The sequence below is a fragment of the Lissotriton helveticus genome, chromosome 5_1, assembly GCF_964261635.1.
Source record: "Lissotriton helveticus chromosome 5_1, aLisHel1.1, whole genome shotgun sequence".
Taxonomy (NCBI): domain Eukaryota; kingdom Metazoa; phylum Chordata; class Amphibia; order Caudata; family Salamandridae; genus Lissotriton; species Lissotriton helveticus.
Window position 1 is genome coordinate 1,030,041,376 of NC_136065.1, and position 13,295 is coordinate 1,030,054,670.

At 43.4% G+C, this 13,295-nt stretch overlaps 1 protein-coding gene across 1 annotated transcript in view; it reads left to right on the forward strand.

The window, feature by feature from the left end:
* Positions 1-13,295, forward strand: part of HPS1 (HPS1 biogenesis of lysosomal organelles complex 3 subunit 1) — a 314,105-nt gene that overhangs the window by 56,652 nt on the left and 244,158 nt on the right. The window contains exon 3 of the mRNA XM_078643558.1: positions 10,872-10,982. Coding sequence (XP_078499684.1) covers positions 10,872-10,982 — 111 coding nt within the window. The remainder of the gene's footprint in view (positions 1-10,871; positions 10,983-13,295) is intronic.

Genomic DNA, 13,295 nt, shown 5'->3' on the forward strand with positions numbered 1-13,295 from the left:
GTGAAATATTCTTGCCGATTGTCACGGGTTCGCGTTGATGGCCCTGCGTTCGTCGCCAACTAAGAAGTGGTAAGAAAGCAGGAACACCAGGTAAGTTGTTGTAAGATTTATTCAAGAAACAACTGAGCCATCAAGCAAAGCAGCATCAGAGATCCACAAAGACACCAACTGCAACAGCCAGAACTCCTGATACAGAACACTCACACAGTGAAGCTCTGAACCAGTGACATTCCAAACAAACACTAGCTACTACATACAGGTATTCACTTCTACACAGGTAGGCATGCTGATGATGTCTTATTATTCACTGAGAATGCCCCCCAGGCCATTCGGCTTATTATGACCGAAATAGACAGATACCTGCAAGTGGTGGGCTATTCCCTAAATATAGATAAAACAGAGGTATTCCTGTTAAATTTACACTGAATAGCAGCTATCATTAACGATCTTGGATTAAAATGGCAGCCAACAGCCATTAAATACTTGGTAATCTGGTTCTCTTCAAACCTTAAACAATCTGTTGCTCTCAATGAACAAAAAAACTCAGCTAAAAATTAAACAACTTATTTCAACGTGGTCTCCAAAAAATATTACATGGTGGAGCGTGTAAGCACGGTATAAATGATGATAGCTCCCCTGATTAATTTAATTTCTGGCATGCTCCCAATGTCCCTATCCACCAGCTTCTTCAAATCAGTGGATACTGCCCTTTCAGAATTTATTTGGAAAAAGAAAAAAAGAGAGCTTCTCCATGAAAATCCTGAAAAGGACTAAATGCTCTGGTGGTATAAATATTCCAGATTACCCCCGCTACCAGAGGGCTTTCTTGATTTCCCCAGGCTCTTGGTGGCTGAAACCATGTGAACCCAATCCCCCTCCATGGCTTAACATTGAGCCTGGCCTCACCTCTCCTTTACCCCTTACTGCATTCTCACTACTCTCAACTTGTCGACATTCCCGTTGGAACAAACCAGGCAAATGATATTTGACACTACGTCCTCACCCCTTCTGCTTGAAAGATGCCAACAACACTGATTACGGGGTTCGACCCTTACCTCCCTATAGTTTAACCGTTAGATTGAACTTGATGGGAAAATGCTATTCTGGTCTACCTGGGCCCATAAGGCAATAAGGGCCATATGCATCATTCCAAATTGCGATTGCAAACACCGAAATTCACAGAACTTCGGTGTTTGGGATCGCAATTGGGCTTAGTAGTATGTATTAATGAAAAATGCCTCCCAAAATAAGGAATCGCAAACTTTGCGATTCCCTATTTTGTGATTGCATTTAAGGAATCGCAAATTACGATTCCTTAAATGCAATTTAAGAAGCGCAGAGAAAGTGCAATTTGGCCTTAAGGAATTGCAAATTACCACCAACTTCAAGTTGGTGGTAATTTGCGATTTCTTTGAAAAATGCATTTTTTTGCATTTTTCAAAGTGCAATTTGACGCACATACATGCCCTTAGGGCATGTATGTGCGTCACATGTTCACCCATGCTTATTTCAGGAGTGCAAAAGGATGTCCTTTTGACACCCTTGCAACCTTGAAATTGCATTCTCAATTTGCTATTCTCTATTTGGTAATCACAAATTGAGAATGTCTTCCCATTCATTCCTATGGGCCTCTAGGCCCATAGGAATGATTGGGGAGGGTTTCCTTAATTGTGAATCGCACTTTGTGATTTGCAATTAAGGAATATGTAGGATTCGCAAATCTTTTTGCAAGTCCTACATACATATAGTTTTGCGATTCTCAAATAGCGATTCTCTAACATTCGCTGTTTGAGAATCGCAAAACCAAACTTTCATACATATGCCCCGTTGTACCATACACAATCTGGCTCCCCACTTTTCCACCCTACAAACAAAATTTGACCTATTGAATATTGACTTCTATGTGGCGAGTCCCGGAGCTTGCCAAATATGCAAAAGGGCTCTCTGAAATAATGTCATTACCGGGGTGGCACAGAATAAAATGGTTGAGAGATATGAAATCCCTCCTGTGTAACTTGGGTCTAAGTGAAGCCTGGGTAAATAGGTCTTCTCCCTCAAAGGCAACACTCAAGAGTCTGTATTGGAACTGGATTTTGACTCAACGGAGCACTAACTGTACATTGGGCAGACTTACGGAGGACTTTTTGAAATTCAAGGACTTGCCAATTCAGGAACTTTACTTAGATATCATTGAGAGACCATTTGATAGGAACCTTTATTTTAAATTCAGGTCTGGAACTCTTCCTCTCCATGCTTTTACATCTCGATGGAAACCCCCAGCACAGACTACAGAGTATTGCCCCGCTTGCATATCTAGACAAGAGTCAGTGGCACACTTTCTGTTTGAGTGTCAGGAGTATGCCCAACCAAGAAGACGATGGCTCAAGCAATTGTGCCGTATGTTAGGGACTAGGCATCACATTGAGGCACTACGCATTTTAATGTCGGATTCTCGCCCACTGTATGTCTGTGCCCTTTCTAGATTTTTATCATGGGCCTGGTTCATTAGAAGCACAAGGCTTAAAGGAAATGTTTAATTCTCTTTTAAATTAATTTATGATATGCTTCTTTTATCTGAAAATTAAGATTTTAAGGTTAAATGTAATCAAATTTCTGTATCTTTATTTTTAAGAATGACATTGTGTGTTTTTTTACTGTGAAGCTTTTATGATAAGTTTTTATCGAAATAAAGCCTTTTGACTTGACTTGACTTGACTTCTATAAAATCTCAAAGGTTCCAGATAAGCTGAAACCCACCCCCACCAACGGGACCTACTGACCTTGTTGAATACCCTTAAGATGAGAGGTCATACTGCCTCCCTACTGTATAAACTCCTAGATACATACAACAGTCATTCTTTGAGCGTATTTATAAAAAAATGGGAATTGCACATCCAAGTATCCAACAAACGACAACTTAAGTAAACGACTTGGAAGAAGATCTGTAAATTCCCCTTTGACTCCAAACTTACTCCCGCCATAGAACAAGCCCAGTTCAGGTCTATTCATGAAGCATATTGGACCCTAGCTAGACTGCACAAGCTAGGGCTGAGGGACTCTACCTTATGTTGGAATTGTGGGGAAGACACAGGGGATCTTCCTCATGTGCTCTTCACGTGTAAAATGACATGTTCATTCTGGACAAAAATCCAAGATCTGCTACCAAAACTCACAAAGATCTCAATAGTAATTGATTTCCGCACAATTGCACTAGGACTCAATGGCAGTCCTCATGCACCTGCCTTAGACTCTCACATCTCTTCTTTAGTGGATTGCTTCCTATCCCTAGGCACTAAACAGTTATTTTTGACTGGAAATCGGCAGGACCCCCATCCGCAGAGTTGCCCAGTATTACAATTGCGTACTGAGAGCTGAGTTTGGCTGAGGGGTACCGTGTGGCTGTAGAGCGGTACAAAACCATTCCTCCATAAAGAAGGAGATGGTGTACTAATTACCTATCCTTTCGTGACAACAATATAACACGTATCACTATCAAAGGAGAGAGAGAGAGGACTAGGTAGCTAGTCCGTATCCCGGGGTTTTATATGTGAGATCAAAAGGGACTAGCCTATTTGTGAATTTACATAGACTCAAGACTGTAAGACAGGGTACAAACCCTTTGGTTTGTTCATGAAGCTCTCACCCACCAACCTGGTTGGTGGCATGCTTCATCATCGGGCCCACCCAGTGACACCTAGTGTTTGCCGGGTGTGCTTCGACGCCTGAATACAGCTGAGCAGGTGTGTTTCTGAGTGTGCAGTGTAGTGACGTGAATGTGAAAATTTAAAAGCTATACAGGGGTCCCAGTACCCGAGGGTAAATTATATTTTAATAACTGGGTCACTGTTAGCATTAAAAAGGCTGTTGGATGTTATAGGAGTGTTAATTAGGGTCTCCTACATCCAGGTGTGGTCTACATGTTTCAGCCAGGTCTTTATGATTAAAACTGGCTTTCCTCAGGACCAAAGTGTCTAGGTGCAAATTACTTAATTTTAAGTGATTGTGTAATTTTGAAAAATGGGTAGCACTCGCTAAGGTGCTTTACATGTGTGAGAGGGATTCCCTCTTAGAACATTACTGGACATACAACAAGTATGACAAAACACACATACAGGGGGGAGTCTTAGTATGGTAACATATTCACAAAACAGTTTGATTGCCGATATCTATTGTGCTGTGTAGACGATAAATAAGCGGCAAATGGTGTAGCCATATTGGTGGTATGGCTAGGGTGAAAGTTATCATATATACATGATGTTTTGCGGTGGGCTAAGCATCGTAAGCGCATCAACACAAAAAACGGTGGTAAGTGCATGAAAGGAAGATTATCCTCACGTTGGCTTGTTGCCAAATTTGCCCCATGGAGTAGTCCGGCAGAGGAGTGGACCCTGGGAAGATAAAGGGGCCTCAGGGGGTTAGGGACCTGTGGAAAGAGAGCTCACCCGGCTCGTAGCTGAAGCGCTCGGTTTACTCACGAAACGTTCGGTCAGTGTCTGCGTTGAACCTCTTGTTGTCTCTGCGTCCTCCGTAAGACTGTTCTGGGCCGTGTTTGTGCCTTAAATGCAGTCTGCATCATTCGGATCACCTGTGTGGGGAAGGACAGAGAAAACAGACTGTGCGAGGACACGCTGAGTCATGGCTATGCTGCACATGTGTGGGAGAGTAGTGTATCCTGCTGTGAGCATGCCCATGTGCGAGAGAGTAGTGTATCCTGCTGTGAGCATGCCCATGTGCGGGAGAGTAGTGTATCCTGCTGTGAGCATGCCCATGTGCGAGAGAGTAGTGTATCCTGCTGTGAGCATGCCCATGTGCGGGAGAGTAGTGTATTCTGCTATGAGCATGCGCGGTACTGATTGTCGGCGCCTGCGCATTGGGTGTGGCTGTGTAAGCTGTACCCAGTGTACACAGATTAGTGTACAGGTGTAGTATCATGAACGGTTGAGAAATAAAGAGCGCTAACTGGGGAAAAAGGACTTAAAAAGCGCTGTGTGGTTAAGTTGTGATGCCAGGTGTATTATAACTGGCTAATACAACAGAGGGACATTTAACACAGAGAAGAATCAAGAGTAGTGTTCCATGTGAGGAGAAAGAAATTCATGTTTTCAGTGAGCTCCAGGGTATGGAGTCATTCAAGCCCAAACCCAGTTGCTGGGTGGAGAGGCGATAGATCCATCTCTGTTCTTTTGTATGAAGGATCCGGTCATTGTCAGTTCTGCTCGAATGTTGAGATCCAGAAAGGCCAGCTCGGTGGCACTGGAGTTGCACGTGAATCGTAGGTAAGGGTCACGCTCATTAAGATAATCAATTCAGGCACCAGAAAATGGGAGATCCCGGGCTTTCCATTTAAACGTGCTAACAACCTCAACTGTTGGGGCCTCCCCAAAGTCACTGGCCATTATCCATGCAACAACTGCAGTGTTTGCCATCTCACTAAACCAACGAAAACTCTCAACCTTGAACCTTGCAAAATCTGGACACAATGCCAACACACCAACTGCGACTCCAGCAACCTTGTGTACCTCTTAACATGCCCCTCCGGGCTCCGTTACGTGGGCATGACGACCCGCAAAATCAGGACTCGAGTGGTTGAACACAGAAGCACGATCAGGTGTGGCAAAAACATCAGCAGACTGACAGAGCACTACCTCACGGCACACCACACCCCCAATGACATGTCCTGGACTGTCATTGAATAATTTGACATTAACCAAACAGACAATGACCTGATCCTTCATACAAAAGAACAGAGATGGATCTATCGCCTCTCCACACAGCATCTGGGTTTGGGCTTGAATGACTCCGAAACCCTGGAGCTCTCTGAAAACATGAATTTTTTTTCTCCTCACATGGAACACTACTCTCGATTCCTCTCCGTGTTAAATGTTCCTCTGTTGTATTAGCCAGTTATAATACACCTGGCCTCACAACTTAACCCCACAGTGCTTTTTAAGTCCTTTTTTCCCAGTTAGCGCTCTTTATTTCTCAACCGTTCATGTTACTACACCTGTACACTAATCTGTGTACATTGGGTACAGCTTACACAGCCACACCCAATGCGCAGGCGGTGACAATCGGTACCGCGCATGCTCATAGCAGAATACACTCCTCTCCCGCACATGGGCATGCTCACAACAGGATACACTACTCTACCACACATGGGCATGCTCACAGCAGGATACACTACTCTCCCGCACATGCGCAGCATAGCCATAACTCAGCGTGTCCTCGCACAGGCTGTTTTCTCTGTCCTTCCCCGCATAGGTGATCCGAATGATGCAGACTGCATTTAAGGCACAAACACAGCCCAGGACAGTCTAACGGAGGCCGCAGAGATAACAAGAGGTTCAACGCAGACACTGACCGAAAGCTTCGTAAACCGAGCGCTTCAGCTACAAGCCGAGTAAGCTCTCTTTCCACAGGTCCCTAACCCCCTGAGGCCCCTTTATCTTCCCAGGGTCTTGCCGGACTACTCCATGGGGCAAATTTGGCAACAAGCCAATGTGAGGATAATCTTCCTTTCATGCACTTACCACAGTTTTTTTGTGTTGATGCGCTTACGATGCTTAGCCCACCACAAAACATCATGTATATATGATAACTTTCCCCCTAGCCATACCACCAATATGGCTACACCATTTGCCGCATTTTTATCGTCTACACAGCCCAATAGATACCGGCAATCAAACTGTTTTGTGAATATGTTACCATACTAAGACTATCCCCTGTATGCGTGTTTTGTCATACTTGTTGTATGTCCAGTAATGCTCTAAGAGGGAATTCCCCTCACACATGTAAAGCACCTTAGCGAGTGCTACACATTTTTCAAAATTACACAATCACTTAAAATTAAGTAATTTGCACCTACACACTTTGGTCCTGAGGAAAGCCAGTTTTAATCATAAAGGCCTGGCTGAAACATGTAGACCACACCTGGAGTAGGAGACCCTAATTAACACTCCTATAACATCGAACAGCCTTTTTAATGCTAACAGTGAGCCAGTTATTAAAATATAATTTACCCTCGGGTACTGGGACCCCTGTATAGCTTTTAAATTTTCACCTTCACGTCACTACACTGCACACTCAGAAACATACCTGCTCCACTGTATTCAGGCGTCGAAGCACACCCGGGACACACTCGGTGTCACTGGGTGGGCGCAATGATGAAGCATGCCACCAACCAGGTTGGTGGGTGAGGGCTTCATGAACAAACAAAAGGGTTTGTACCCTGTCTTACCGTCTTGAGTCTATGTAAATTCACAAATAGGCTAGTCCTTTTTGATCTCACAACAATAGAACACGGCCAGTATAGCCGTCTGTTTGTTGATTCTTGATTTTATTTTTGCAGAGTGACTTGAATGATTATCTGGTCACGATGAATGCCTAGAGAACTCGTCTGAATCTGGATAGAGGCAGAAACATGTTGACCATGAAGGGGGTATATTTGTTTTGAACCCCCAGTCCTCTTGTTTTTTAACCCTATTGAAGGGTACCACCGAATAAAGTTACTGGGCCCCTGAGATAGTTTTAAACATTCCCAATTTTTGGGTGTTTGGCCCTCATTCACCTTTTTGCTCACTAGGATTCCCTACCTATAACACCTCTGCTCCTCGCCACCTGCACCTTCCAGGTGGGGAATTGTAACCCGCATTTGGGACCTTGCAGATCCAATGTGAGGAGGGATCCCAATGATGAAGCATGTCACCATTGGGTGAGTGAGGGTTCTTGTCCTTAAAAAGGATCACTTTCATTCCAGTTTACTTGTTTCAGGAATGATCCTGGTTACAAAGGGGACGTCCCTTTTGTGAGTTTCATAGTCTAGTTCAGGAGTGGTACATTTGTTTCCCTCCCCTTTTTTTTCCCCTCTTGGGGATTATCTCCCTTGGATCTCTTGTGTGTGTTTGTTTGACTAATGCAGTTCTTTCTGACTGGAAATCAACATCCACCTGTGCCTTTGCTAAGTGGTGGAAATCTATTATGCTTGTCCGAAAGCGCTGATTATTCCTTCTATTCTAACCTTTAAGGCTCCCCGAGCTTAAGGCATCTTTGGGATGCACGCAGTAAGAATCTTCAAGAGAAATAAACCCCCACAAATCCATCTGCCACTGTTTCGCCACTTGGGGCTTTGCCAGTGATATGCCATGTGAGTAGTCTATCTCCACCCAGTGTAGCCATCTTCTCTTTGCCTTTTTCTCTATCTTTTCTATTATCTCTCTCCCTCCCCCTTAAACCCCCTTATATAGCGGCAGAATCGCTCTTGCGGTGCACTCTTTTTGGCTGTTTGAAAATATTGGTCTTATATAAAATCTTGAATTTATCATTTGCCCGACTCGACCACAATCCTATCCGTTTTCTCATTCACTTATGCCTTGTTATACACTTTGTCTTGCAACTATTATATATGCTAAACAAAGTATCACATGTCGTACCATATCATTGCTGTTTCTGTCACCCTCTTATGAGGATTATGGAGTGTACAGCATATTTTGTAATATCTGACATTTGTTTATTTTTTGTTTTACACTTTGCATAAAATAAAAGGTTTCCGGGGGAAAAAAGACATGGATTTTAGCTTTCCATTCTCCAACGGATTTAGGGTGGAAGCTCTGGTCCATTGAAATAGCAATTGCCTCGCATCATTTTTGTTTGCATATATCTATTTTGCATTAAATGCAAGTTTAAGTTTTTAGGCCATCCAGAGTGTTGTGTTTTTCATTTACAGCTGGGAGAAGCAACTGGGAGTGGGCTTAGTAGTTTGAGCGTCCAATTCTAGGCTTGGACATTGGGGAAGGGAAAGGATGTAGTAGCATTAACCATATGTTCCTTGATGCTTTGATCCACTTCTTACAAGGGATTATTGCGCAGGGATTCAGATAGTATAAATTCAAACATATTTCAAAATACAGTGTCCAAACATAGCTGTAGTCCTGAAGCCTAATGCGGCTTTTCCTCCGGGTAGATTCATGTTCTGCTTCAGTGGGATCCAAAAATGTTATTTGCTGTTCCCTTTCGATGGAATTAAACACACTGCAGAGAAGAGCTCATACCATTGCAGGACACCCATCTCATTTCTGTGTACAGGGAAGTGTCACAGCCTTTGGCTTAATCTGAGCGTAGACACTGCACAGATAGAGCATGCTTATTCTTTCCAACTGAGCCAGTTGTGTGTCCAGTATTCTGTCTTTTGTGCGTTTCTCATTTTCTAGTGAAGACTTTTTCTCTTCTGTCCTCTTGAAGCACACACCAGCATGGCTCTGGTTGTGTGGCATGAAGCTTGGAACATAAATAGTGTGACTGCGGAAAATCAGGGGGATGAGTTGTGAACGAGTGTGCAGAGTATGTCTAGCGTAATGGTGCTTCAGGGTGTGCAGTATGTGGGTCAGAGTATTGTGGCAGGTTCAGTGCTGTAGTAATACTATGAGCTCTTTGAAATTGTTGATGGCTACCTGTGGTCTACCAGCCAAAAGATCTTCATTTGTAACATTGTAAAACCTACTGTTTAATGGGTTTTGAGTGATTTTGGTTAGTATTGCGATACCACCTGGTGCATTATATATCTAGTACGATTTGATAATCAAATATGTTAGTCTGTAGTTCTGCCTACCATGCATTATAATGGTTGCATGCTGGAAACCGCGAGAGCGATCTGTCATAAGTCTATTTCCGCGCATTCCCTTTGAACAAATGGTCATACAAGTGGCTCTTGGGGCAATGTTTGGGCATCATTTTTTAATGAAACTGTGCTCGGGATGTGCCAGCCCAAGGGCTGTGCACATATTCTAATACTTGTCTATACCTGTAGATGTACATGACTTCAGTACATTCAGCTCTATGTTGCTTTCACTTGTTATGTGTGAAATAATGATTAGCCTCATAAACATGCTCAAGTTAAATGTGGATTACTAAACAGGCATCCACTTCTGTACTTGCAAATACACAAACAATTGCTAGAGATATCTTTAGATGTTTTGCCAGCTCATATATTAAAGAATAAATAAATAAATACATACATTCTCTATACCTACAGAGATCGGGTTTAGATCAGGCCTCTTCATCCATTGATCTTTTCAGCTGTCTTTCACATTTCGCTTCCAGCCAACCACAGCTTTAAACATGGGACAATGGAGCCGTCCACTTCTGCCTTTGGCTGTCTTTCTCTGTGAGTGATAGCGTTTAGTCTGATGACATGTTCACAACCACCTACAAAGAAGTGCAGTTCAGTGCTTTGGCTGCTAGGCCAATACTTTGCCTTGCCTGCGCTTTTCTCGTTCCGTAATTTATCCTTGCAATTTAGTTTTTTATTCATACTTGTGTCTTTAACCTATATCTTCAGGTTCCAATAATTCAAAGCCGATAGTACCTTTTCTTTGCACTGATAGCTATCACATTTTCCTGAGTTATGCATCACAATTAAACAGGATTTGTATAACTATTCTAAATATACGTGCTTTCTAAGAAGCATCCATAATTTTCCTCTAAAATTATATGTGATATTTTTTTCTAATTTCAACCGACCGATTTAGGTGGTGGCATATTAACTTTTTATATTTATGTGGTACATTCCTGAAATTAAAAATAGCCGTTGCATCAGCTTTCCAAAGCCAGACTTATTGGCTTTGTCATTGCTTATTCTACATTTGAGTATATACCCATTGACCCTGTCAGGGGACTTGCACTGCCAGGTCACAGTTGTTTGTGTTTATCTTTCTTTGTGTGGATTAACAACTACATTTGTGGCTATCTCTATGGTGCAAATTGAATACACAAATAAGATACGCATCTGATGGTCCGTGCATCAGCATAAATGTATCAGGTTAGTTCTTTACATGGACCCATAGGCAGTAACTGATAATGTTCATATTTTTTAACAGATGAAATGTGTGCTTATTGCCAGTGAAGCCTCTGAAGTGCTATTTTACTGGTTAGATGAGGAGTTTCAAGTGAATCTGCGCCAGCGATATGGGTCCACTGAGCACGAGCAGGTGAGAAAAATGTATTTCAGGTTCAACTACTTAGCAACCTACTACCACCCCTCACCGTACAACATTCAGTTGTCTGTGTTCATTTTCCTGGTTGCCGTGAATAATTTCTCTTACAAATGAGTGGCTGAAGGTTTGCACCTCTCTGGTATTAATGCAGGTGCAAGATGCATTCGCCCATTACTCCCTACCCCTGGACTTACCTGCGCCCAGACTTCGGACCGGTCAAGGCCCTTGCAGACGCGGCTCCAGTGCCTCAAGTCAACTTCCTCATCTCTTTCCCTATCTATCACCTTGGCCTCTCTCATTCTGTGCCTGTTGCACAACCTCTTTCACTCTTTCTGCCTTTCCTCTCATTCTTAGTGCAACTTTTTGTGCCTTTTTCACTCGCTCTATGCGCCTTCTTTCTCACTCTTTGCACCTTTTATCTCTTTCTGCCTTTTCCTCTCCGTCTTCCTGCAGCTTTTCTGTGCCACTTCTCTCACTCCTTTTGCCTCTTTGCACCATTTCTCTCACTCCTATCTCACTCTCCGTATGACTTTTCTGTGCCTTTTCTCTCACTCTTTGTGCATCTGTGACTTTTCGATACCATGTCTCACAATCTTTTGCCATTTCTCTCACTCTGACTTTTCATTGCTGTATTTCTTGTTCTGTTTGCCTCTTCATGTCATTTCTCTCACTCTTTTCTAACTCGGTGTGGCTTTTATGTGCTGCTTCGCTCACACTTTTTGCCTCTTTCTGCCACTTCTCATGCCCCTTTTCCGACCTTTGCTTTTCCTCCAGCCTCTCTGCTCCCCTCTCCTTCCCTCTCTGCACCTTCCTTCCTCCTCCCACTCCGTACCTGCTCATTCACGGCTCTCTCTTCACTGTTCACTGTCCACTGCCCATGCCCCTGCCCCTGCTAATACCCCTCCCAGGACCTACTTAATGACGGCTGCAGCACAGGTGCACAGAATGTGCTCCAAAGGCAAGCCTGTCTGCGCCCAGTTTGCACCAAGCCCCAGAAACCTTGATTCCTCCTAACCCACCCCTACTTTGCCACTCTCCCTCTGGCTTTGAACCACAGATGCCAACCCCCCTATGCTGACATGCCACAATAAACAAAAACAGAATGACCCTTCTCCTGCTCCCTATACTGCTTCACCTGCACCACTGTGCCCACAGCACCAACCAAGAACATATTCTCTACTCCCACACACACACTCAAACACCTACCAATGAATGCACCTGCACTCCCCAACACACTGGTGACATGCTTATGGACCACTTCACCAAACACAAGCTTCTCGATTCAACACAATCAAGATTCAGACCTAACTACAGCATGGAAACTGTCTTTTTAAAAACAGCAGATGACATCCAGATGATCCTTAACGGAGGGTGGAAAACGCAGCCCTCATCGTTCTAGACCTATCAGCAACCTTTGACATTGTTTACCACCCCATCCTAATCCAGCAACTCCACAAAGCAGGCATCCAGGGATTCACAAGACCTGGGCGTAATTGCAATTACGCCAGAGTAATCTGAATAATTTCTGTAAATCTGCATTACTCTTTCTACATAGAATTACTGATAATTTTGTTATTATTCCTGCTTGCGTAATTTGGGGGGAAACAATTCTACCACATGAGCACATTGCGCAATCGGCCACTTGCACTCAGTATTCGTTTTCTTCTGCATTTAGTGCTATTTCTTAGCTCAGAAATGCATCCTAGCATCTATTTTGAATGCAAGGGTGCATTTTGCGCCAAGAAAATAGCACTAAATACTTGGAGTAAGTTAGGGACAAATACTACCACAGGAGCATATTTAGCGAGCGCAGAATTACCAATAAATACATGTTTACTCCTGCTTAATTTCGAGAGAAATCCTACTGCGGAGGCAAATTGCGCGAGTGGCCACTCATGCTCGGTCTTCGTATTCTGTTGCATGTAACGTTATTTCTAAGTGCAAAGTGCATCTGTGGGTCCTTTTTGGACTCGAGGGGACATTCTTGTGCTAAGAAATATTGATAAATGTAAAATTACGCTTCTTGTGTAATTCTGCATAATCGCACAGATATTTTTGGTAATTCTGCATGATTACGCTACACTGAATTACTCAAGCTACATCCACCCTAGGACTTATCCTCAAATGGATCTGGTCTTTCCTTGCCGATAGAACCCAAACTTTCAAATTCTCCCTATGCCTCTGAAGCAAGAGACCTTATTTGAGGAGTCCCACAGGGCTCCTTGCACAGCCCAATACACAACTGATACTGTCCCTCTCTTGGACATAGCACCCAACACCAGGAACAAGTTAACCACATGCATGACA